General features: G+C 45.7%; 1 protein-coding gene across 7 annotated transcripts in view; it reads right to left on the minus strand.

The window, feature by feature from the left end:
- Positions 1-237: 237 nt before the first annotated feature.
- The window catches only part of Ass (argininosuccinate synthase), a 66,007-nt gene continuing 44,280 nt past the window's right edge, over positions 238-21,964 (minus strand). For 2 of the 7 annotated variants that reach the window (XM_055063217.2, XM_055063220.2), the window contains 5 exons: positions 19,089-19,162; positions 16,844-16,901; positions 14,879-15,035; positions 13,657-13,722; positions 238-1,776 (listed from right to left, as the gene is read on the minus strand). In XM_055063217.2, coding sequence (XP_054919192.2) covers positions 1,626-1,776; positions 13,657-13,722; positions 14,879-15,035; positions 16,844-16,901; positions 19,089-19,162 — 506 coding nt within the window. In that variant the 3' untranslated portion in view covers positions 238-1,625. Of the gene's footprint in view, positions 1,777-9,429; positions 9,614-13,656; positions 13,723-14,878; positions 15,036-16,843; positions 16,902-19,088; positions 19,163-21,964 lie in introns of those variants that run through there. The other 5 variants (XM_055063224.2, XM_055063221.2, XM_050196394.3 and 2 more) reach the window with 4 other exon arrangements.

Below are 21,964 nucleotides of genomic sequence, written 5' to 3' on the forward strand. Positions count from 1 at the left end.
TCGCGCTATGGAGCGAGCCCAGGGCAGGTTCACGCGATATGCTGCAGGTCCACTGAAGTGCGGTCGATGCATCTGGTACATCGCGAGACGAAAACAACAACCATACTTCAGTCTAAAGAATATTTGATCAAGGCGGTATTAGGCATCATCCATCCTTTCTTACCCACACTACCCGCGAAGCTTCTTAATGAGTATTTTAGCAGTGCAACACTAGACAAGAACACACGACGAAGCGTGGAGAGCGGGGTGTAGACTAAACATTTATTTAACAAAGCAACGAACTACAAGGGTCTGTTCAAATTGTGCAGCATGTTTTTTTAGCAGCCGGACAACATGTTTCCGAACATTTGGCTTAGGCGTTGGCCAGAATCCGGTTTGCTGACCAACCTGTCACACTGGAGAACTGCACTGACAACTAGAGCAATATTACACAGCGTGACAGCCTCGGCAACGAAAATGACCGCGTTTGCCAACACGCGCGACAGGCTTGTTTTTAACGTCTATTTCTAGCCGATTTTTGAGCCGATCCCTAAGATAGCGCAGTCTAAAAATATGACAGAGTTGATTATGATGGCGAACCTCATAATTTATTTAGAGAGCCGAGTTGATGATTTGAGGATGATGATGGTGATTATTCCGATTGTGATTTTAATTATCATTATTATAATATTGCTACGGAACAATATGTGCGATCACGAAAAGGCGAGCAGTGCGAAGACGACGACGACGACGATGAGAAGCTAGCGCGGGCTGTTGCCTCTTGGCCAAGCGCAGCGTATTTTTCTTGTAAATATACTTGTACATAGCTTTTCCTCTGCATCTTCCTACGTAACATATCTGGTGGAGGTGCGGGGTAAGAAGGTGCGGGACGGGGCGGAATCGAAGAAGCCGGGCGGGTATCAGGACGATGGGCCGAGCAGATGGTGTGAAGACCCATGTTTTCGAACTCTTGGCGGACAACTGCCTGGATCAGTGAGACCGTGACTGCAGATGTGTTGGTGGGACTGGAGTCGAAGGCAGCCGGATAGGCGGCCTCGATCTCACGCCGGACGATCCTGGTAACATCGGCAGTGTTGTTGGGACGAGGAGTGTCGGCACAGGAAGATGTCGCTGGGGTGTTGGGCAGACGGGCAAACTGCTGGTCAATACGTCGGCTTTTAGCGAGTTCCAGGCGGCGGCACTCTTTTATAACAGCATCCAGCGTCGCTACGTTGTTGCAAACGAGCAAGTTGAAGGCGTCATCGGCAATGCCTTTGAGGATGTGGGCAACCTTGTCTGACTCAGTCATGTGGGTGTCAACTTTGCGGCACAGAGCCAAGACGTCCTGAATGTACGTGACATAGGGCTCTGTTGACGTCTGCACACGGCTGGAAAGCGCCTTCTGCGCGGCAAGTTGGTGACCGTAGGGGTTGCCGATCAAGTCCCGAAGCTGTGTCTTCAGTGAATCCCAACTGGTGAGCTCATCTTCGTGCGTGCGATACCAAACTCTAGGTGTGCCACCGAGGTAAAAGACTACGTTGGCGAGCATAATAGTAGGGTCCCACCGGTTATTGCGGCTGACGTGTTCATACAGGCTGATCCAGTCATCGACGTCTTTCCCATCTTTGCCCGAGAATACGCCAGGATCACGGGGAGCGGGGAGAGTGATGTATGTCGTCGAAGTGGCAGCAGGTGTCGGAGCCGGGGGAGTCCGGTTGTCGTCGCCGGGAGCCATGAAGGAAGGCTCGACGTACCGTCCACTGCGAAGCTCCGTGACGAGGTACAGGGAACGTCTTCCTACGTAACAATATTCTGGTGATGATCTTAAGTTCTCACAAAAAGCTGGAAGACAATACAACCTCTACTTGATTTCAATGAAACGTCGCACTAGCGCGGCTCTCACAATCAATTATACGGTTCATACACCCCTTTATTATCGCCAACTCGCCCAGGAAGACATTGTCTTTTATCGATTTAGACTAGAAGTTAAATGGCCTTTCAACGTTTCTTTTTTCTCCGACTCTGCTAGATATGCGATGCGCGCTGAAATTTGACGAACGTCGACGTTCGGCCTTAATGGTATGTCATAATTAGAACTGGTTGAGAGCACAGGTGGCGATGGCGTGTCTTCCTTGACGTCCTCGTCGTCTATGCGCGTATCTGTTCCTAAGCGTGCTGGAACCTCGAGCACGCTGATTAAGACGATCGCCTGCGAAATCGCGTCTGAATAGACACCTATACATATATTGTATGAACGCAACGTGGAAGAGAAAAACGGTGCAAGAAATAATGTGGGACTTTTTAAATTCTATAATGTTAACTGCTTCGCTGTGAAAATGTGTGTTTGCAGAAGTCACAAAGCTGTCATTAAACACATCTCCCAATAATAGACCACTCAAATCAGAGCCATTAACGGTTATTTTGTCAGGTAAGTTGGGAATCAAAGGATTTAAATTAATAGAAAGCTTCTTTCACTAGACTTGACGTGCTCACGAGTATGTCTATATAGCAGGGAGTTCGACATTCCAGACATCTTTGATGAGATTAATGCAATACACTTTGTAATTCATCAATGCAGAGAGATCTCTAGTACGGACAAATTAGTCGTATAGCTTGTTCTTCTCTTGGATACGACGATAACGTGCAGGACTGGCCCAGGGATTCCTTATTTTCTTATATATGTCTCTTGCGTGGCTCTACCATGGCACAGTGCCACTGTGACAATGCAAGCAACTGGCCAATACACACGATCGGGAACAAAACTACAGGTGATGACATCCACATAACTACATATTGTTTCTAGCTTAGCCGTGCAACATGGAGTCGTTTCTACGCGGTGGATTGGTCGAACAATTGCAAACCGGCTGTACCGCTTGCTTTTAGCATGCATTCACACGGTGCAAAAAAAAAAAAAATTCATGACATCTGCGGTCTCCAGACTTTTATCGCGGCTGTACACGGTTTGGGTTCATTGCAAAAATGTTTCAGTCAATCTTAAGTACGTAAAAGCTGTAGGCGAACCACTGATTCAACTCGGTTGCGCGCGAGTGCTAATTCCGCATACTAGAAAACGACCTCAAAAGTTGCTCTGGCTGTCTTCGTGGCACTTTTCGAAGTATCTCTTTGCCATTTGTAATAAACGTAAAATGTACGCAAGCGCAATCAATCATTACATCCCCACTGCACTGATTTAATTTTAGAAGAGCGTTTCAATGAAATGACTGAAACACTGCACACATCTTTCAGGTTATTCCTGCGCAGAACACGCCAGTGCTTGAGAGCTGCAGCTGAAAAAAAAAATGAAACAGACCTCACAAACTCTGCGAAACGATGTTATGCGAAGCAATTTACTGGTAGCTGGCTACACAGCATCGTTTTGGATTACGCAAAGCGTTCACAAACCGACAAACGTGTTTGTTGTTACTGCATTTTGCTACTGTGCTCAAAGGTAGAGGTTCCATTCCACTGTCAGTCAAGAATTTCTTTTTATTAAGTGTAGTTAGAAGTGCGGCGAAATAGGAAATACTTACCCACCTACCGACCTGCCGCGAAGGTGCCATGAATGAGGCAACGAATGATTCTCATTGAAACAAAGCATTCGGCAAAACATTTTGTTATAACAGAAAGTTTTAGAATATTGTACCCAAAAATATAGCACACTGCGAGTGCGTATCCGTGAAACCCAAGGCACTGTTAGAGCTTCTGTCGACCCAACAGTGAAAAAAATTATTCATATCCCACGCACTGTGGGAATCGATGTATGCGAAGCTTTTCGCGCTGGACAAGGCAAGAGCTCAAGAAATGGGCATGTCTCTCACGCGAGAAATGTCTCATAGAGCTAGTTGCCTTTCGTGTGAGAGAAGTGTGCGTGCGACCGTGGCCTAATGTCGCTGACAAATAATAGCTTTTTTTTTTTACTGACGGCTAATTATTTCTGAGGAAATAATTGGTGACGTTAATGTGACGAGCAATCTTTTCTTATGATTGGTGTGTAATTGGTGATATGTGTAATGTGATGTCATGATTATTGTATTCCCAGGTCGTCCGTGAGTCACGAAACCATATGGGCGCATCAGCACACAGACGCAGTGGCAATCTCGCTTCCAACCTCAATACCAAATGATAGCACGACCAAGCATATCTTGTAATCACTGCACCTCACATGAAACTTTGTAGCAATGCCCACTATCCATAGTATTCTGGTTGTGACTTCACTGCAATGGCTATCGATCAAGTGGCCGCGATCGACGCGGAGCTAAGTGTCTGTTGCGGATGGGACACTTACGCTTTAACGTACAATATTTAGGCCATGTACCGCCTTTATCACCTTGGCACATTCATCCTTGGAGATTTGTCAAGAATTGGAACATGCGAAGATTACATGCACCCTGCAGAATTTGTCTGTTCGGGCACATACCCAGTGACTTTAGTTGTGTACTACGCCAGACAGCAGCCGGCAGCAAGTTGACTATTCGGGGGCACATACCCAGGAGCTCATATTGTCTGCTCAGCAAGAAAGCAGCCAGCACACGTCTAGTGGCCCAAGCTCGTAGACAACTTGGGTTCCTTTGTATGTGAAAGAGGTTAGATACATACCGCAAACTGGAGGAAGTTTCCAAAGAATGCTTGTTAGACATTATAGAGGAAGAGGACGACGACGCAGACAAGTGCGTTCAGCACAAGCGGCGCGCTCGTGGTCAGGAGTTTCTTGGTTTATTCCAACGGCCAGTATGGACGCGTTGCTACTGTTCTTCGGGCAATAAACTTTCCTTTTTCCGCCCTTCTACTGCGAAGACTTCTTTGTTTCACAATGCTAATCGCAATAATGAAAGATCGTGGCCTAATGGTTAGAGCATCGCGTTTCTGTGCTTGGAAGCATAGGTTTGATCCCACAAGCGGCCGCGTATTTGTTTCTATTGAATGTACCCGAAACGAGGCAAAACAGGAACCTACAAACAGCAAAGTGCCTACATTAGAATGAGGCTTAGAATGCTTCGCATTAAAAATTGTCTCCACTAGTAGTCACTTTGGGCTACTGGTGGTGCCAACCTTTGCGCCAACCAAACCGTTCACTCATCAGCGCATCGAATCTTTCTATTACCTCTCCTACGTCCTTCGTGTGCATGATCCTTTCCAACCGGCTGCAGACATCAGTGTTTGCGCCAGCCTATTCGGGCGCTCGTCTGCTCTTGGAATGTTCATTGTCACTCTCCCTTTGCCTTTGTGGGTGTGTATCTCACTACGTAGTTTGTGACGTCAGTGCTCGCGCCAGCCAATGCTAGCGCTCAAGGAATCCCGGAATGTTTCCATTGCTTCGCTTGCTTTGCCTTTCTTCATGCACATTCTCCTGTATAGCCAACATGTGACGTTAGCACTTCTGCCAACGAATACGGTGCTCACATAATCCTGGAATGTTTTCATTGCCGCCCCTCCTTCGCCGTTGTGCGCATGCTCCTCTCTATATCCAGCTGGTGACGACAGCGCTTGCGTCAGCAAACACGGGCTTTCACCCGCGCCTGTAATGTTTCCACTGCCACTTTCTCTCCGTCTTTCTACGCCCATGCTCATCTCCAACCCTGTTTCACTCTTCCCCAACTTTTTTTCCGAAGCATTCCTTGCCTCATTCAAAGCACTTTGCGGGAGGTCGGTAGGTAGATATTTCCTGTCCCGCCATACTTCGAACTTCCCCTCAACGACATCTTCTCTTGGTAGTTAGTATTAGGGAAGGAAGGGAAAGGGGATAGGGTTTGAGGGAGATGGTGAAGTGGCCGCAGTTATAGCTCTAGTTATCATCATCATCATCATCAGCCTAGTTACGCCCACTGCAGGGCAAAGGCCTCTCCCATACTTCTCCAACTACCCCGGTCATGTACTAATTGTGGCCATGTTGTCCCTGCAAACGTCTTAATGTCATCCGCCCACCTAACTTTCTGCCGCCCCCTGCTACGCTTCCCTTCCCTTGGAATCCAGTCCGTAACTCTTAGTGACCATCGGTTATCTTCCCTCCTCATTACATGTCCGGCCCATGCCCATTTCTTTTTCTTGATTTCAACTAAGATGTCGTTTACCCGCGTTTGTTGCCTCACCCAATCTGCTCTTTTCTTATCCCTTAACGTTACACCCATCATTCTTCTTTCCATAGCTCGTTGCGTCGTCCTCAATGTCAGCAGAACCCTTTTCGTAAGCCTCCAGGTTTCTGCCCCATATGTGAGTACTGGTAACACACAGCTGTTGTACACTTTCCTTTTGAGGGATAGTGGCAACCTGCTGTTCATGATTTGAGAATGCCTGCCAAACGCACCCCAACCCATTCTTATTCTTCTGGTTATTTCAGTCTCATGATCCGGATCCGTGGTCACTACCTGCCCTAAGTAGATGTATTCCCTTACCACTTCCAGTGCTTCGCTACCTATCGTAAACTGCTGTTCTCTTCCGAGACTGTTAAACAATACTTTAGTTTTCTGCAGATTAATTTTCAGACCCACCCTTCTGCTTTGCCTCTCCAGGTCAGTGAGCATGCATTGCAGTTGGTCTCCTGAGTTACTAAGCAAGGCAATATCATCAGCGAATCGCAAGTTTCTAAGGTATTCTCCATCAACTTTTATCCCCAATTCTTCCCACTCCAGGCCTCTGAATACCTCCTGTAAACATGCTGTGAATAGCATTGGAGATATCGTATCTCCCTGTCTGACGCCTTTCTTTATAGGGATTTTGTTGCTTTCTTTGTGGAGGACTACGGTGGCTGTGGAGCCGCTATAGATATCTTCCAGTATTTTTACATATGGCTCATCTACACCCTGATTCCGTAATGCCTCCATGACTGCTGAGGTTTCGACTGAATCAAACGCTTTCTCGTAATCAATGAAAGCTATATATAAGGGTTGGTTATATTCTGCACATTTCTTTATCACTTGATTGATAGTGTGATGATGGTCTATTGTTGAGTAGCCTTACGGAATCCTGCCTGGTCCTTTAGTTGACAGAAGTCTAAGGTGTTCCTGATTCTATTTGCGATTACCTTAGTAAATACTTTGTAGGCAACGGACAGTAAGCTGATCGGTCTATAATTTTTCAAGTCTTTGGCGTCCCCTTTCTTATGGATTAGGATTATGTTAGCGTTCTATGTTAGATTCCGGTACGCTCGAGGTTATGAGGCATCGCGTATACAGGGTGGCCAGTTTCTCTAGGACAATCTGACCACCATCCTTCAACAAATCTGCTGTTACCTGATCCTCCCCAGCTGCCTTCCCCCTTTGCATAGCTCCTAAGACTTTCTTTACTTCTTCTGGCGTTACCTGTGGGATTTCGAATTCCTCTAGGCTATTCTCTCTTCCACTATCGTCGTGGGTGCCACTGGTACTGTATAAATCTCTATAGAACTCCTCAGCCACTTGAACTATCTCATCCATATTAGTAACGATATTGCCGGCTTTGTCTCTTAACGCACACATCTGATTCTTGCCTATTTCTAGTTTCTTCTTCACTGTTTTTAGGCTTCCTCCGTTCCTGAGAGCCTGTTCAATTCTATCCATATTATAGTTCATGATGTCCGCTGTCTTACGCTTGTTGATTAACTTAGAAAGTTCTGCCAGTTCTATTCTAGCTGTAGGATTAGAGGCTTTCATACATTGGCGTTTCTTGATCAGATCTTTCGTCTCCTGCGATAGCTTACTGGTTTCCTGTCTAACGGCGTTACCACCGACTTCTATTGCGCACTCCCTAATGATGCCCATGAGATTGTCGTTCATTGCTTCAACACTAAGGTCCTCTTCCTGAGTTAAAGCCGAATACCTGTTCTGTAGTTTGATCCGGAATTACTCTAGTTTCCCTCTTACTGCTAACTCATTGATTGGCTTATGTACCAGTTTCTTTCGTTCCCTCCTCAAGTCTAGGCTAATTTGAGTTCTTACCATCCTGTGGTCACTGCAGCGTACCTTGCCGAGCACGTCTACATCATGAATGATGCCAGGGTTCGCGCAGAGTATGAAGTCGATTTCATTTCTAGTCTCACCATTTGGGCTCCTCCACGTCCACTTTCGACTAACCCGCTTGCGGAAAAAGGTATTCATTATCCGCATATTATTCTGTTCTGCAAACTCTACTAATAATTCTCCTCTGCTATTCCTAGAGCCTATGCCATATTCCCCCACTGACTTGTCTCCAGCCTGCTTCTTGCCTACCCTGGCATTGAAGTCACCCATCAGTATAGTGTATTTTGTTTTGACTTTACCCATCGCCGATTCTACGTCTTCATAAAAGCTTTCGACTTCCTGGTCATCATGACTAGATGTAGGAGCGTAGACCTGTACAACCTTCATTTTGTACCTCTTATTAAGTTTCACAACAAGACATGCCACCCTCTCGTTAATGCTATAGAATTCCTGTATGTTACCAGCTATTTCCTTATTAATCAGGAATCCGACTCCTAGTTCTCGTCTCTCCGCTAAGCCCCGGTAACACAGTACATGCCCGCTTTTTAGCACTGTATATGCTTCTTTTGTCCTCCTAACCTCACTGAGCCCTATTATATCCCATTTACTACCCTCTAATTCCTCCAATAACACTGCTAGACTCGCCTCACTAGATAGCGTTCTAACGTTAAACGTTGCCAGGTTCAGATTCCAATGGCGGCCTGTCCGGAGCCAGGTATTCTTAGCACCCTCTGCAGCGTCACAGATCTGACCGCCGCCGTGGTCAGTTGCTTCGCGGCTGCTGGGGACTGAGGGCCGGGGTTCGATTGTTGTATTCATATAGGAGGTTGTGGCCAAGTACTGCACCAGGGTGGCCAATCCTGCTCTGGCGAGAGAGTGCGTTACCGGTTCTGGTCACCGGGATCAGGCCGCACTCCAGGCCTGTTTGTGCAATTTTCTCAACACACGGTTTTTTTTTTGTATTTTCCGGTGGAGAATTGCGCGGCACCGGGATTTGGATCACGGTCCTCTTGCACTGGAGACGGATACTCTACCGTCTCCGTAGGAGTTAAATTAAAAATTAATTTATGGGGTTTTACGTGACAAAACCACTTTCTGATTATGCACGCCGTAGTGGAGGACTCCGAAAATTTCGACCACCTGGGGTTCTTTAACGTGCACCTAATTCTAAGTACACGGGTGTTTTCGCATTTCGCCCCCATCGAAATGCGGCCGCCGTGGTCGGGGTACGATCCCGCGACTTCGTGCTCAGCAGTCTAACACCGTAACTACTGAGCAACCACGGCGGGTCCCGCAGGAGTTGTACGCCTCATTTAACCTACAGTGGTGCCCTATTTGATCAGTCAAGGTGGACCAATCTGAGCTCGGTTATACCGCATGGATGGCACTCGGCTAGAGAACCTGGTATTTATGACCTGCACATGTGACGCCATACATATTTGAAGATGTATATCTTTCTTTTTTTTTTTTTAGGAGGGTTCCCGTACAGTGATAAAATAAAGTTATATCCATCCTAAAATGCGTTCGTTGTATTTTTTTCTATTTTTATTTTTAACAGCTAACAAATATACAACCCATCTTGGAATACAGTCCGCCATTATAACGTGATTACAACTCAAAGTCGTCATTTGTGGACGAGAATATTATCAGTGCCTGTCGATCTCTACTTTAGTGCATTCTTGACACGATGCCATTCTCGTAGTCTGCAAAAAGAAACAGGGGGACATAAAAATAAGAAACAGTTTACGCACCAAGTAGCAATAGTAACTCAGCAGCTGTGATCAGATTTCTTTCTGAATAAATAACGAGACAAGAGGTAATTTTCTCGCCCCAAGCATAGTGACGTAACCAATACAACAACACGTTGTTCTTCTAACTACTTGCTCAAGTTATCATAATTCGGTGGCAATCTTTAGAGGCTTCTCTATGTCACTGGATAACGTTCTGCTCATATCCGGAGAGCTCCCTTCTTTTTCGCGCATTTGTTTAGTTTATCGGTGATTTGCGTTAAGCGCAAATTGATCGCCTCCATTGACTTGCGAGACTCTGATGGCGCGACAAAAGCAAGCTGCGATGTATATTCCTTAGGCGAGTGCGAACAGTGGTACTTTTCGCATGCGTACGGTTCCCTGTAAATATATTTTCGTGTTGCTTCCTTCCCATTTGCTTTATTAAAATTGATTACAAGCACTTTTAGGTAGCTCACGCACGTTCGCTACGATGGTTGCTCAATAAGTAAGGCAAAAAGAAATGAAATTGCCTTCTTCCACAAAATTTTCTTTTTTATTTCTGAACATAGTCCTCTTGAAGCTCGACATATTTGGCTCAGCAGTGTACCTTTTTTTTTTAATTCATCAGAAAGGTAATTCGCCTCGAGGCCTTTCACAGCGGCAATGACTTCCTCATCCGAAAGAAAGTCGCTTGCCCGTACTCTAACCTTGAGCGTTGAAAAAAAAAACGCAGTGAGACAAAACAGTGGAATAGGGAAAACGGGACAGGAATTCTAACCTATCTCGTGCAATATATGCCCTCTATCCATTGCTTCTGCCCAGAGTAAGCCGGTGTGTTGTCGCGATGAAAGAAAATGTCCTTGCGGGCCGCCCGTTTCCTTCGCAGCTCATCATTCAAGCGGTTGGGCAGCCATGCATAATATTTTTCATTTACTGTATGAATTTTGTAAATAGTCAACCAAGAATATCCTTGCGAATTAAAAAAATTCAAAATGTCCATCACATTCCCGGCCGACCAAAACAATGTTCACATTTTTCGAGCCATTATCTCCAAGCGCTGACCACTGCTTTGACGGCTCTTCCGACTCGGCGGTGTAATGGTTCATCCACGTCCCTACCGAAATCACATATTGACGTCGAAAGATTTGTGCATTGCGCTTGAGAAGTAACAAAAACTGTTTTGAAATGTCTTCACGCACGCAGTTTTGGTCGATTGCCAGCGATCGCGACACTCACCGCGCGCACTTTTTAAGGCGATATCATTATAGGCGAACTTTAAACTTTCGATGTATCTTACAGAAAATGTGGGCCGATCCCGAAGGCAGTGGAACCTAACGCAGTGCATGAAAGCGCTAGCTGTCACGAGCGAAGAATGTGAGAATGTGAATGTGAGAAGAATGTACTTTCTCAAACAGTCATGTTAGACTGATATAAATACTGTAAATAAACCCATATTCCTCGTTCTCGATGAGAAGCAGTCCTTCCCTTCATCAACGTCCTCAGAGTGGATAAGTTGGACGACGGCATGGGCCAGCTACCTTCTAATTCATGCCGGACTCCAATCTTGAGAACGGGTTACGAGCGATGGGATTGAGCCCCCAATCCTAACAGCGATGAATGACGGCGAGAGCAAAGATAGCGCGAGGCCTGGAAAGCGTTGGAGGAGGGGGCAGCGGTACCATGAGGCGCAAAGAGGAGGAAGAGGGCATGGCTAAAGTTTAAGATGAAAAGCGCAAGACGGACTATAGCGACGATGGCTAGGAGATGGCACCAGAGTAACGCGCGTCGTTCGGGTGCCTCGATGCGCTCGCTCGCCTCCGCTCCATTTGCGGGGGCGCGCGCATCGAGGCACTCTACGCCTTGTATGTTCACCAAAGCGCTACATGAACGGAGGTCTGTCTGCTGCGGCTGCTGTGAATCACGCCCACTTGTCAGCCACGCGCTGCCTATCGCGATCTTCCGATTGGCCAGTCAGTCGCGGCACACTTCGCTCCGTTAACAACGTGCCGCACGAGGCCATTGTCCATACCAGCAAATATATGGCGAAATGAAAACACGTATAGAGCTGCGCTTAGATTTCGCATTAGAGAGTATCGTAATCGCCGATGAATATTTTTGATCGCATACTGAGAGTTGGAGAAGTACGGGAGAGACCTTTGCCCTACAGTGGGCGTAGCCAGGATGATGATTATGATGATGATGACTTAGAGTTAGTGGTGGTAAGTTCAGGCCTAGATTTTTTTTTTCATTTGTAGTTTATATTTTTCCCGATTGCCCTATCACACATCATCTTGATAAACGCCCAATAGGGAATATTAACGTGACTTCACGTACGCCATTTTTCTGTCCTATTCACAGCTTCTACTGTTCTGCTGGAGAGATAAGAATAGAGATAAAATGCAGATTTTCATCGCGCTGGCTATACAATGACATGGTGGCCTCGATTACCTCAGTGGATGCCTCCTACAGCCCGCCATAAACATCTTTCAACCCTTCTTCAAAACAGAGAACACTGAAATAAGTACGATGCCTTTCAATTACTTTATTCCCGCAAATTTTTTTCAAGTGGACCTAATAATAAGAAAGATATAAAGAGCGGATTGTTTACTTGTCAGATTCCTTCTTAACATGTTACCTTTAAGTTGGGGCGGTGCCAGCAGCAATTCCCTGCCTACTGTTCCGTTCCTTTCTTATGGTATCTTCGGCAAGTCGCCTACATCCTCCGACTCAGGATCGGGCAGAGACGGTCTCGGGCAGGACGGGCTCTCAGAGGAGGAAATCGCTGAGGCGAAACCACGTGAATACAGCAAAAGTCTGACTTCGCGTCGAAGCCTAGCCAAAGCTCCCGACACTGCCATGAAAAACGGCGGATGCGCCGATGGGACGATCGTTTGTTGTGAGACGCGAGCATGCAGTGGCCTGATTACGGTGGACCGTGGCCAACAGTGGCGACACCGCGATGCTGTGTTGTGAACACGTGACGGGAAACGCTCTCAATCTCGACGACTGCTCCTACGACAGGACTTAGAGCGCAGCAAAGCGCTCGAGGCGGGAGCAGAGCGATCGAAAAGAACCAGCCGAACGGAAGGATCGCGCTCTCTTTCTACAAATCGAAGACAACGCTACTAGCGAAAGCTTTTAGAGTGCGCCAAGAGGACCCGCAGAAGATGCCATTACTTTTTCTTCTTTCTGCGTTGCAATAATGGTAACCCTTCAAGGTAATCGTCTGGCAAAAGTGCCGGAGAGCGACGAAAGAGCGGCGACAGGACGGACGGGACGCGTTAACCATTGCTTCCCTTTTTGGCTAGTAGACTAAACGGGTGGGCATACGTGCGAGAGGTTTCGCTTGGGAGTAACTCAGGATCCTGAACAATCTCCCAACGGCTGGCGTTCCTGGGCAGTTGCATGGGCCTATGACGTCATAGACGGGCCATAATAGAAGGGACCTCGAAAGCCGAAAGACGGATGAAGCGATCTATATAATATGCGAGATTGTGGGCTCCCTGCTGCTTATAGCGGAATAATAATTCGCTCGGTAGCATTGACAATAATTATATAATTCGGTAGCATTGACAGACCGCAAACGTTTTCTTACCGTGTCGAAAAATTGTTGTAGTACCCCTTTAACTACCGATATCTTGTTCTTGAGTCTTGTCTACGTGCGCTTCGTGTATTATTGACCAACGCCTCCTTTCTAGCCTAAGGCCGGTGCACTTCGATCCATGACCTCATGCTACCTTGGCCGGCTGCCATAGAATCTAATGGGCACGCTCTCGAGTAAGCCATGGTGACTTTGACGTCACCGCTTTCGTCACGCCGAGCTTGGCAATGAAAATTTCTGTCCAACTAGCATGCATGACGTCATAAAGCAGAGTGCACAGGCTTGCTATCTAGGGGGCGTTGGCTTGGTGCGCTTAGATTTGGCCTTACCGAGACGCAGTTATAACGCAGGCGAGAGCTTGCGTGGACAAGGAACGCGCAAAAAAAAGTCTGCACAGATTTCAACGGTGGCTTACCTCAGCGCTTGGATTTTGGTGAATCCACCAGCGTCGGAAGGCGTGTAATCTCCCTGGACGTCCATGCTGTCGTAAATACAAACGCGTCGTACAAAACATCAGGACCATTCGACACACGCGTTAAGCTGCTCGCAGAGACGTTGCATTAATATTTCTTAGTCGTATTCACGAAGCTTATTGTACTCAAAAACAGTTTTTGATCGGATGGCGCCAGCGCTGTCAGTGCTATAGCCGCAGCCCATTCTCTGGTAGTGTTCTTGCACACAAACGACTTTGTGAATCCAATATCTTAAAAGCGCAGATTTCCTTCGTCTTTGCATGAAACTAAATGTTCGAGAGCTGCGAAACAGGCATGCATATACCGGGCGTCTTTTTAGTAAGACTGTTATATATTTTTTTTAATTGACTGTGGCAGACAGCACAATCCTGATCCTTGAGTTGGATTACTCGAAGAGATGAACATAACTTTCACGAGAAATCGTAATGCAGAATCGACAAATCAATAAAGTTTATCTAATGAAGTTTTTAAATAATTGCTTTGCGGCACATATTGCAATTTACGAAATGTAGCAGTTGAGCTCGCATGGGATATCCAATTAGAAAATCTTTTGAGGATGAATCGAGTTTTGAGATATTCTTTCCCAATGTGTGTGACGAAATACATTGGCAGTCAGTTATTTTTCAGCTTCAAGGCATAAAACGGCGTTTTCTTTTGATTAAAAAGTAAGGGGAACAACAACGCATTTCTACCAAAATTTTAGCAGCGCGTACCTCGAAACTGATGTCATCTTCAGAACTAATGCACGTACAGCTCGAAAGTCTTATTGGAATAAGAATGTTATTACTAGGGAGCCGGATCTATATTATACAGATTTAAAGTAATAGTAACTGCCCCTTACGTGTGTGCTACGATTCTACAAAGCACCCATGGTTGTGATCACAAGCCAAGACACCCAATTGTCCAGCCATGCAATAGTGGTTAAGCGAGTGGCCTGATACAACGCCTGCAGCAGCCACGCTATACGTATATGCTACATGACACGAGCAACTCTTGTTAATGCGTCCTTCACCTAGTCAAGTTCACGTGTAAACAGACGATCAGGCCACGTTCGCCAACGACGCTTCACTATAGCTTGAACGAAGATAATTGTCGTCCCGATTCGCTTTCAAGATGTACGAGGCGATGTGCTGCAGCCATGTAACATGTCTGAGATGTGCTCACCTAACCAGCTCCTGGTTGTAGAGTGAGTTGGGCGCCCGGCGGCCCTTGATGTATATCTGGCCCTTGTAGAGGTCCAGGCGCACCGCGCCGGTCACGCAGCTCTGCGACGACTCTATGCAGCGCCTAGTAAATTCTGCTTCGGGGCTGTACCACAATCCTGCATTGCACACAGGGAGGGCATGCCAACGCAGCAGAGGTGGCATCAGAAACCAGACTCTAAACTAGACAGAACGAGTGTGTGACGTAAGTGCTAGCGATACGCAGCGCAGGCCTGTGTTCAGTGGACATGCTGACCGCTGCTCTTGCTTAGCCTCCGAGCGTTCATACTTATACTAAGCTAACTAAGACGCACCTGTAAAGCTTCAATGCGCAAAGAACAGCGCTATCCTCCGCGCTTGTCCCACCTAGCTGACAACTATCCCTTCACAAAAAACATAATTCCTGGATCTTGATCCCAATCGGCGTCCGCCTGCGTGCCTTCAATTATACCTTTAACGTTTTTTTCTCCAAGCATCGGGACTGCGGGACAGAGGGGCAAACATTGTCAAGCGCCCCACCGCGCGCGCGCTTACAGTCATTTCTGCTTACGTCTACCTTTTCTTTCTCATCATACTTGTTACCCTTCCCCCGATACAAGGTTTCTAACCGTACATTTATTCTGATTCGCTGCCACCACTTTCCTCCTCTCTACTATCTTTCTATTATCCAATACAATGCAAGCGATATAAGAAAACTACCGACGCGTGCTTCTGCTCACAAGGCTCCTTATTGTAGTAAGCGGTCAACTCAGTCGCGTAAAGAAACTGGCCTTGACCCTCCTCTCATACTACCCCCCGTCTCCTTCCCCCGCATGTTTCTTTAGGGAACCATATACATGCGGAGACAACTTGAAAAGTGTGCAGAGGGTCGCATGTGCACATGCAAAAAGTGTCGCAGCACTGGAATTGTTTCCTATAGGAGATTCTTCTCAAGCTCCGCAACTCGGGCACCTGTAGAATCGCGAGTATCCTTACCGACACTTTCTAGTACACTACTCTTCCCGATGAAAAATTATCAAAAAAACTGGGTTAATGAAAAATGCATGCATACTAAAAACTGCTCAGCGGTTTTCTTGCTTTGCGCTGCAATTGAACGTCAACTGCAAGAGACTGAGCTCGGGCGGATTTAAACCATAAGCTACTAGAAGACAGCGAGAACATTCAAGTACTCAAAATCATTTCTACTTAAAGCCACACGTGCAATTGTTCCTAAATATTATGACACGTTCGCAAGAAAAACGCTCGGGCTTGAAGCGCGCAAAATTATCTGTTCAATCCTCGCTGAAACAAATTTCAGTGCTCAGCGATTTATTGTAGTATCGTGCCCTTGTGCTACTCAACGTATACGTATAGTTAAAGTGTTCACGCGAAGATGGAGACCTGAAGTGTTCAACAGTAGGCGAACAAGGGAACCCTCAGGCTGGCCCCTCAAGCTCCAGCTTCAGTACAGGCTTTAGCCTAAGGATTATCTTGTTCGCCCGCTGTTGATGACTTCAAGGAACACGTTAACGCACAACATTCTCGTAATTACCGCACCACATTCTGAACAGCATGAACCTTCCCTCTCGCATGTGTAAGGAGCAACAAGGCCAAATTAAACGCGTTGTGAGTTACAGCGCACAACTCGACGTGAGACCAGACGGCCGTAGTGCCATAACACGACTGCTTGCTTGCTTTGCTTTGCTTTGCTTTGCTTTGCTTTGCTTTGCTTTGCTTTGCTTTGCTTTGCTTTGCTTTGCTTTTTGCTGCTGCTGCTGCTGCTGCTGCTCAGAGATCGCGATATTAAACTTCGTGCGACGAGTGTATGGGTACACGAGCACGAGCGGTAGCTCAATGTTCAAGCAAAGTTTGGCCAGAACGTTCAGCGGGTTATCATCAAGCCTCCACAGCTACCAGCGCAAAAAGACAAGAAAGGATAACCGCTTACCGCCATACACCTGACGGGAGAATTCCAGCGACAGACCCTGCTTTATTCTTCGTACTTCCTGCAAAAAGAAAAGGCTGTGAGCTGGGCTCAATAAGAATGAAAGGTGACAAGCGCCTTGGTAAGCGCTGGTAATAAAGGAGGTGATGCAAATGATTTTAGCATTGTTTCGAACATTGCTAACGAGTCTGTTGGGAAACCTTACATTGTCGCTAAGCGTGAGTACCACCTAAAGAATCATAAAAGAACAAAATGCTCCGAGCTAATTTCTACCATTTGAGCTTTTTAACGGGCACTCAAATATAAGTACCGAAGTGATTTTGCATTCCACTTCCATCGGAGCGTGGCCGCCGTGTCCTTTAATTGAACCGGCGACTTTGTGCTCAGTAGTAGGACGCCACAGCAACTGAACCAGCTCGGCGTGTGCATCCAAACGCAGCATGTAGATTTTGCGTAGAGTTAAGATAGCACGCTCTATCGACCTTTTAAGTAATCCCACAGCTCTTCTTTCAATTCCCTCTTCGCCCTTTATCTGTGTAAGGTAGCCAGCCAGACCCTTTTCCAGTTAGCATCCCTACCTTCTTCCCTTAATAATCTCTCGTTCTTGCTCTCAGCCACAGTAGAGTGGATAATAAGGCGCGCAGCACAAATTTAAGCAGCTACAAGCTTTTGAACAGACTAATAAGTGTTTCACTTAGTGCGGATGTCCTCGTACCTCCTAGCGAAATAACCGCCTCTTCCTATCATCAGCGAAATTTTTTTACTACTTCACGGATGAATCAAAGAAGTTTGCTGTTCATATGCAAGTTCACATTAAGCACGACAAGCAAGGCTTTCAAGAATACATAAATGTGCATGAAACCCATAAATTTAGATAACTACAATGCTTATAGCCCACACGCGTTATACGGTTCTAAGAAGTTAGTTTTGTGGACGTCTACTGTTTTGAATAAAGACGCTTAGAATACTTCACCAAGCAGCTAACAGCCTGACACTCGCAGCGTTCTTGCGGGATACGGGCCTCATCGAGTCTCTGTATAAATAACTGTTATGTTAGCGCATTTGTGTTCGTATGTGCGGTAGTGCGTGTGCTTTGTTTTTGTCTCATTCCCTCACTTTCGTACTTCAGGATCTCATTTAGAGTAGCATGCCAGGCATGTCGCTAGGCTGACCTCTCCAGATATCATTAAAGTTTCCTCTTCCTCGCTCCCTCTCTCCCTCCTTCTCTCTCTCTCTCTCTCTCTCTGTTCAAACCTTCAGTTTATCCTATGTTGACCACATAAATTTATCTTAATTCGTGCAGCTTGTTTATAAGTCGGCTTTCACTTTCTATTTTTCGTTATTTTTCATGATTCAAACTGCGTTTTTACTTAAGTTGTATTGCACATCATTTTGATTTCTTGTGAGTAGTAAGTAGTTAGACTTTGAACTCGTGACATTACGACTTACCGGAGGTGACGCAATGTTACAACTTACCTTAGTCAGGTGTAAACAAAACTGACAGCCGTGCAATACATCTCTCGTGTCTTGGTAAGTAAAGGTTAATTATCCAACTAACTATATGACCAATCGAAAGCTGTTCTTCATGCTGCAAATATTTGCGGCTCTGATCATATTTTTCAAATAAACGACCCCATCTACCCTCACAACCCCATACTCCCCCCGCCCCCCCCCCCCCTTTTTTTTTGGTGCGAGAACACTTTTTCTCATTGCACCGCCAGAATAAAACTGTTTTGAATTATGTATTTATTTATTCTGATACCTCATATTCGGATACCGGATATTCCGAATATCCCTTAGATTGCGAAGGTACGATGATTGCATGTTGCCCTTGGTCAAAAAGAAGAAGTAAGGCCTGAAATTTAAGTCAAACCTGATGGCGAAACATGGGCTATCATAGTACTCGAGTTACAACAGAATATTAGGCTGCAAGTCAAATCGAATGCGTCTCGTTTAGCTTATACCACGGCTTCATTTTTCGCGATCACCGGAATACCAGTGGCGTGTACTTTTCTTGCTTGCTCGTTTATCTTCTCTCGAACAAAGTTATTTGCTCTCGAATGAAGAACTGCTGCGGCTTGAAGATAATGTCGCAGCGTTGGCCTTAGCAGCAAAATAAATGCATTTGCACTACCGAACACAGTAAAAAAAGGTGCATGTAGCTGCTTCGACGACAGAAGTAATCAACACTCGGCTAAGTCAAAGCAAAACAGGATAAAAAAGGCAGTCACAAATACGTCCAGTGTACCTTGTCCATAGTGAATATCTCGAGGTCCAGATGAGCCGCTCGCAGGACTGTTCCGGCAGGCGTCTCGTACACGCCTGCGGCGTTGACCAGGAAAGGCGACGGTGAGCAAGTCCCCCCCAACTAGCGAGACGTGCTAATAGTAACGCCATGAATTGCAAGACTCGGGACACATCCAAAGGAACAGAGAAATCATAGCTCAGCGCTGATATATTACTGGACGACCATAATGAAGGAAGGAAGGAAGGAAGGAAGGAAGGAAGGAAGGATGAAAAAGTGGAGAAGGAAAGGCAGGGAGGTTAACCAGTTTAGCTTAACCGGTTTGCTACCCTACACATGAGAGCGGGATGGGGGATGGAAGATGGGGAAGGGAGAGAGAGAGCACATAGCACAGCACACACATCGTCAGTTAGAGTACATCACTCATGCGTGGTACGTGATATCACTGTCACAGCCGCTTTTCCAAGTCCGTCTCTTTCAAAAACCGAAGTAGTCCCTTCGTCGCCTTCAGCTGCGATGTCTTCTGTCGGCGACCATCAGCGTGCTCCATAAAAGCATGGAAATGATTATGCAGTGAAGAACGGACTTTCCCACACGTCAGAAGAGAGACTTCAAAGACTTTTAGCTGGAGGACTACGCCTATGTCTAGGAGTTCCACGAGCAACTTCGAGTTCTCTTGTAATAGCTGAGGCTCGCCAATCACCATTTCCAGTTATGCGAACTACAGAAACATGCCGGCATTATTTCCGTCTTCAAACCCAGCATAAAAACCACCCATTGGCTCTAGACATAATGAAACGAGATAGAAGTTATGTTCATATAGAAATTCAAAAAAATCTTCACATATTGCCAGGAAAGGAATTTTGGAACTCAGACATCGAATATCCTCCATGGCTGCTTACAGTTCCAAAAATCGAATTGTCAGTAGAAGGGATATTCAGCAAAAGAGACATGTTCATTCAAGCTGCTCAACAACTAGCACTATACCAGATATATATGCGGTATTCAGGATACACACACGTCTATACAGACGGCTCCAGTACTGCAACCTCTTCAACTTCATCATTCATTATACCGCACCTCAACAAACAAGAATCATTTAAGTTATCTCGTGCGACTTCGTCCACAACGGCTGAACTGTTCGCAATCCTATGTGCGGTAAAATTTATATTGTCAGTAACAGAAGCGCAAAAATGGGTAATGTTCAGCGATTCACAGGCGGCTCTAACATCACTCTGCAGCACAAAGGGGAAAACATTCAGCGACAGTATAATATATGAAACACTTAAAAACCTCACAAAGGCAAGCGAAGCGCAACATGCAATAGCACTCCAGTGGGTACCAGGGCATTTCAACATTCCTGGCAACACAGCAGCCGATGAAGCAGCACGACAAGCGCACCTGAAAGATGATACGGCTCCGCTCCCAATATCAAAGAATGAATTACGCTGCATTATAAGGACAACGTCTTTCAACATGTCTAGAAACACTTGGTTTGACCAGAATTCTAAGAGCTCTGACTTATATCATATTGATCCATTTATTGAATTCAAATTTTCATTGTCATTAGATAGAACTATGGAAACGCTTATTCATCGATTAAGGCTAGGCACTGCCTACACAAAGCATTTCTTACACAGAATTGGCCGTGCGGAAACCCCCGAATGTGATTGTGGATTTGTAGATGAAGATATATATCACCTCCTTCTAGATTGCCCACATCACGACACACCAAGATGCCGACTTAAATCAGCGCTAAGTAAATTAGACCGCAGACCTTTCAGTTTAAGGAAACTTTTGGGCCTTGCAGAAGAGCGCTTTAAAAGCACTAAAGACATTTTTTGAAGACAGCGGCATCGTTGGACGTTATTAGTGCTTTCATTGTTCTGTTCATTTCAATGTCACTCTATATGTCCATCTGTTTGGGAATTATGTTATGTTGACTGCTCTGTTGTGACTGTATGTGCTAATATATTTACACGATGTATATACCACCCGCTTACTAGACAATGTGTTATTAGGCGACAGTATCGTTTGTACTTTTGAGACTTTCGACTACATAAGTGTGGAGACATTTGCCATGTATATTGTATGTACCCGCTGACCCGCTGACTAGAAAATGTGTTATTAGGCGACAGTATCGTTTGTACTCTTGAGACTTTCGACTACATAGGTGTGGAGACATTTGCCATAGTCTTCCTGTGGAAACGTTGCTTTATAAGTCCTGGTGCTTGTGTGAAAAGATTATTTGATATGTAACCGTGAACTCTGAATGATGTATGGCGGAACCACCCAAGAGATAAGGAGTAGCCGGCGCCTTAAATTGCGCGCCAACATCTCCTTATATCATATCAATAAAAAAAAAAAAGTGGCAAGCTAGCTGTTTCTACTAGGTTCTGGGATATGCGCCAGTAAGGAATAACTGATGCAAGTGACTGCAACTGCTGAAAAAAAATTGCATTGTTACCAGCATTTTGTTAGATACGCCTTTCAGTTATGCCGATGACTTCAGGAATCCCGTGTGGTGAGTAGCACCGGCTCATAATTCGGAGAGAGACAAATAGAATCAGCTCTAATGACCTCAAGTTCAGATTATCAGAAGGTCATTGCTTTTTAGTAGATATGTGCGAATATTCGAAATTGTGAATACGACTGGAATAGTTTTTACTATTCGATGTGAGTTTGACTCGATGATTCACTATTCCAAGTTGTCGAATATTTGTTTCGCTCGAATATTACGTATAAAGCACAACAACAATTCTTGCAGTTTCTAGGGGCAAGGCTGATGCAAACAGAGACTTGTCTGAATGATTTTAGTGCAGGAGAACCGCGGTTGTAGCGCAGACGGTTCGGTTGCTGAACAAACACATAGAGGAGAT

The sequence above is a fragment of the Dermacentor andersoni genome, chromosome 1, assembly GCF_023375885.2.
Source record: "Dermacentor andersoni chromosome 1, qqDerAnde1_hic_scaffold, whole genome shotgun sequence".
NCBI lineage: Eukaryota > Metazoa > Arthropoda > Arachnida > Ixodida > Ixodidae > Dermacentor > Dermacentor andersoni.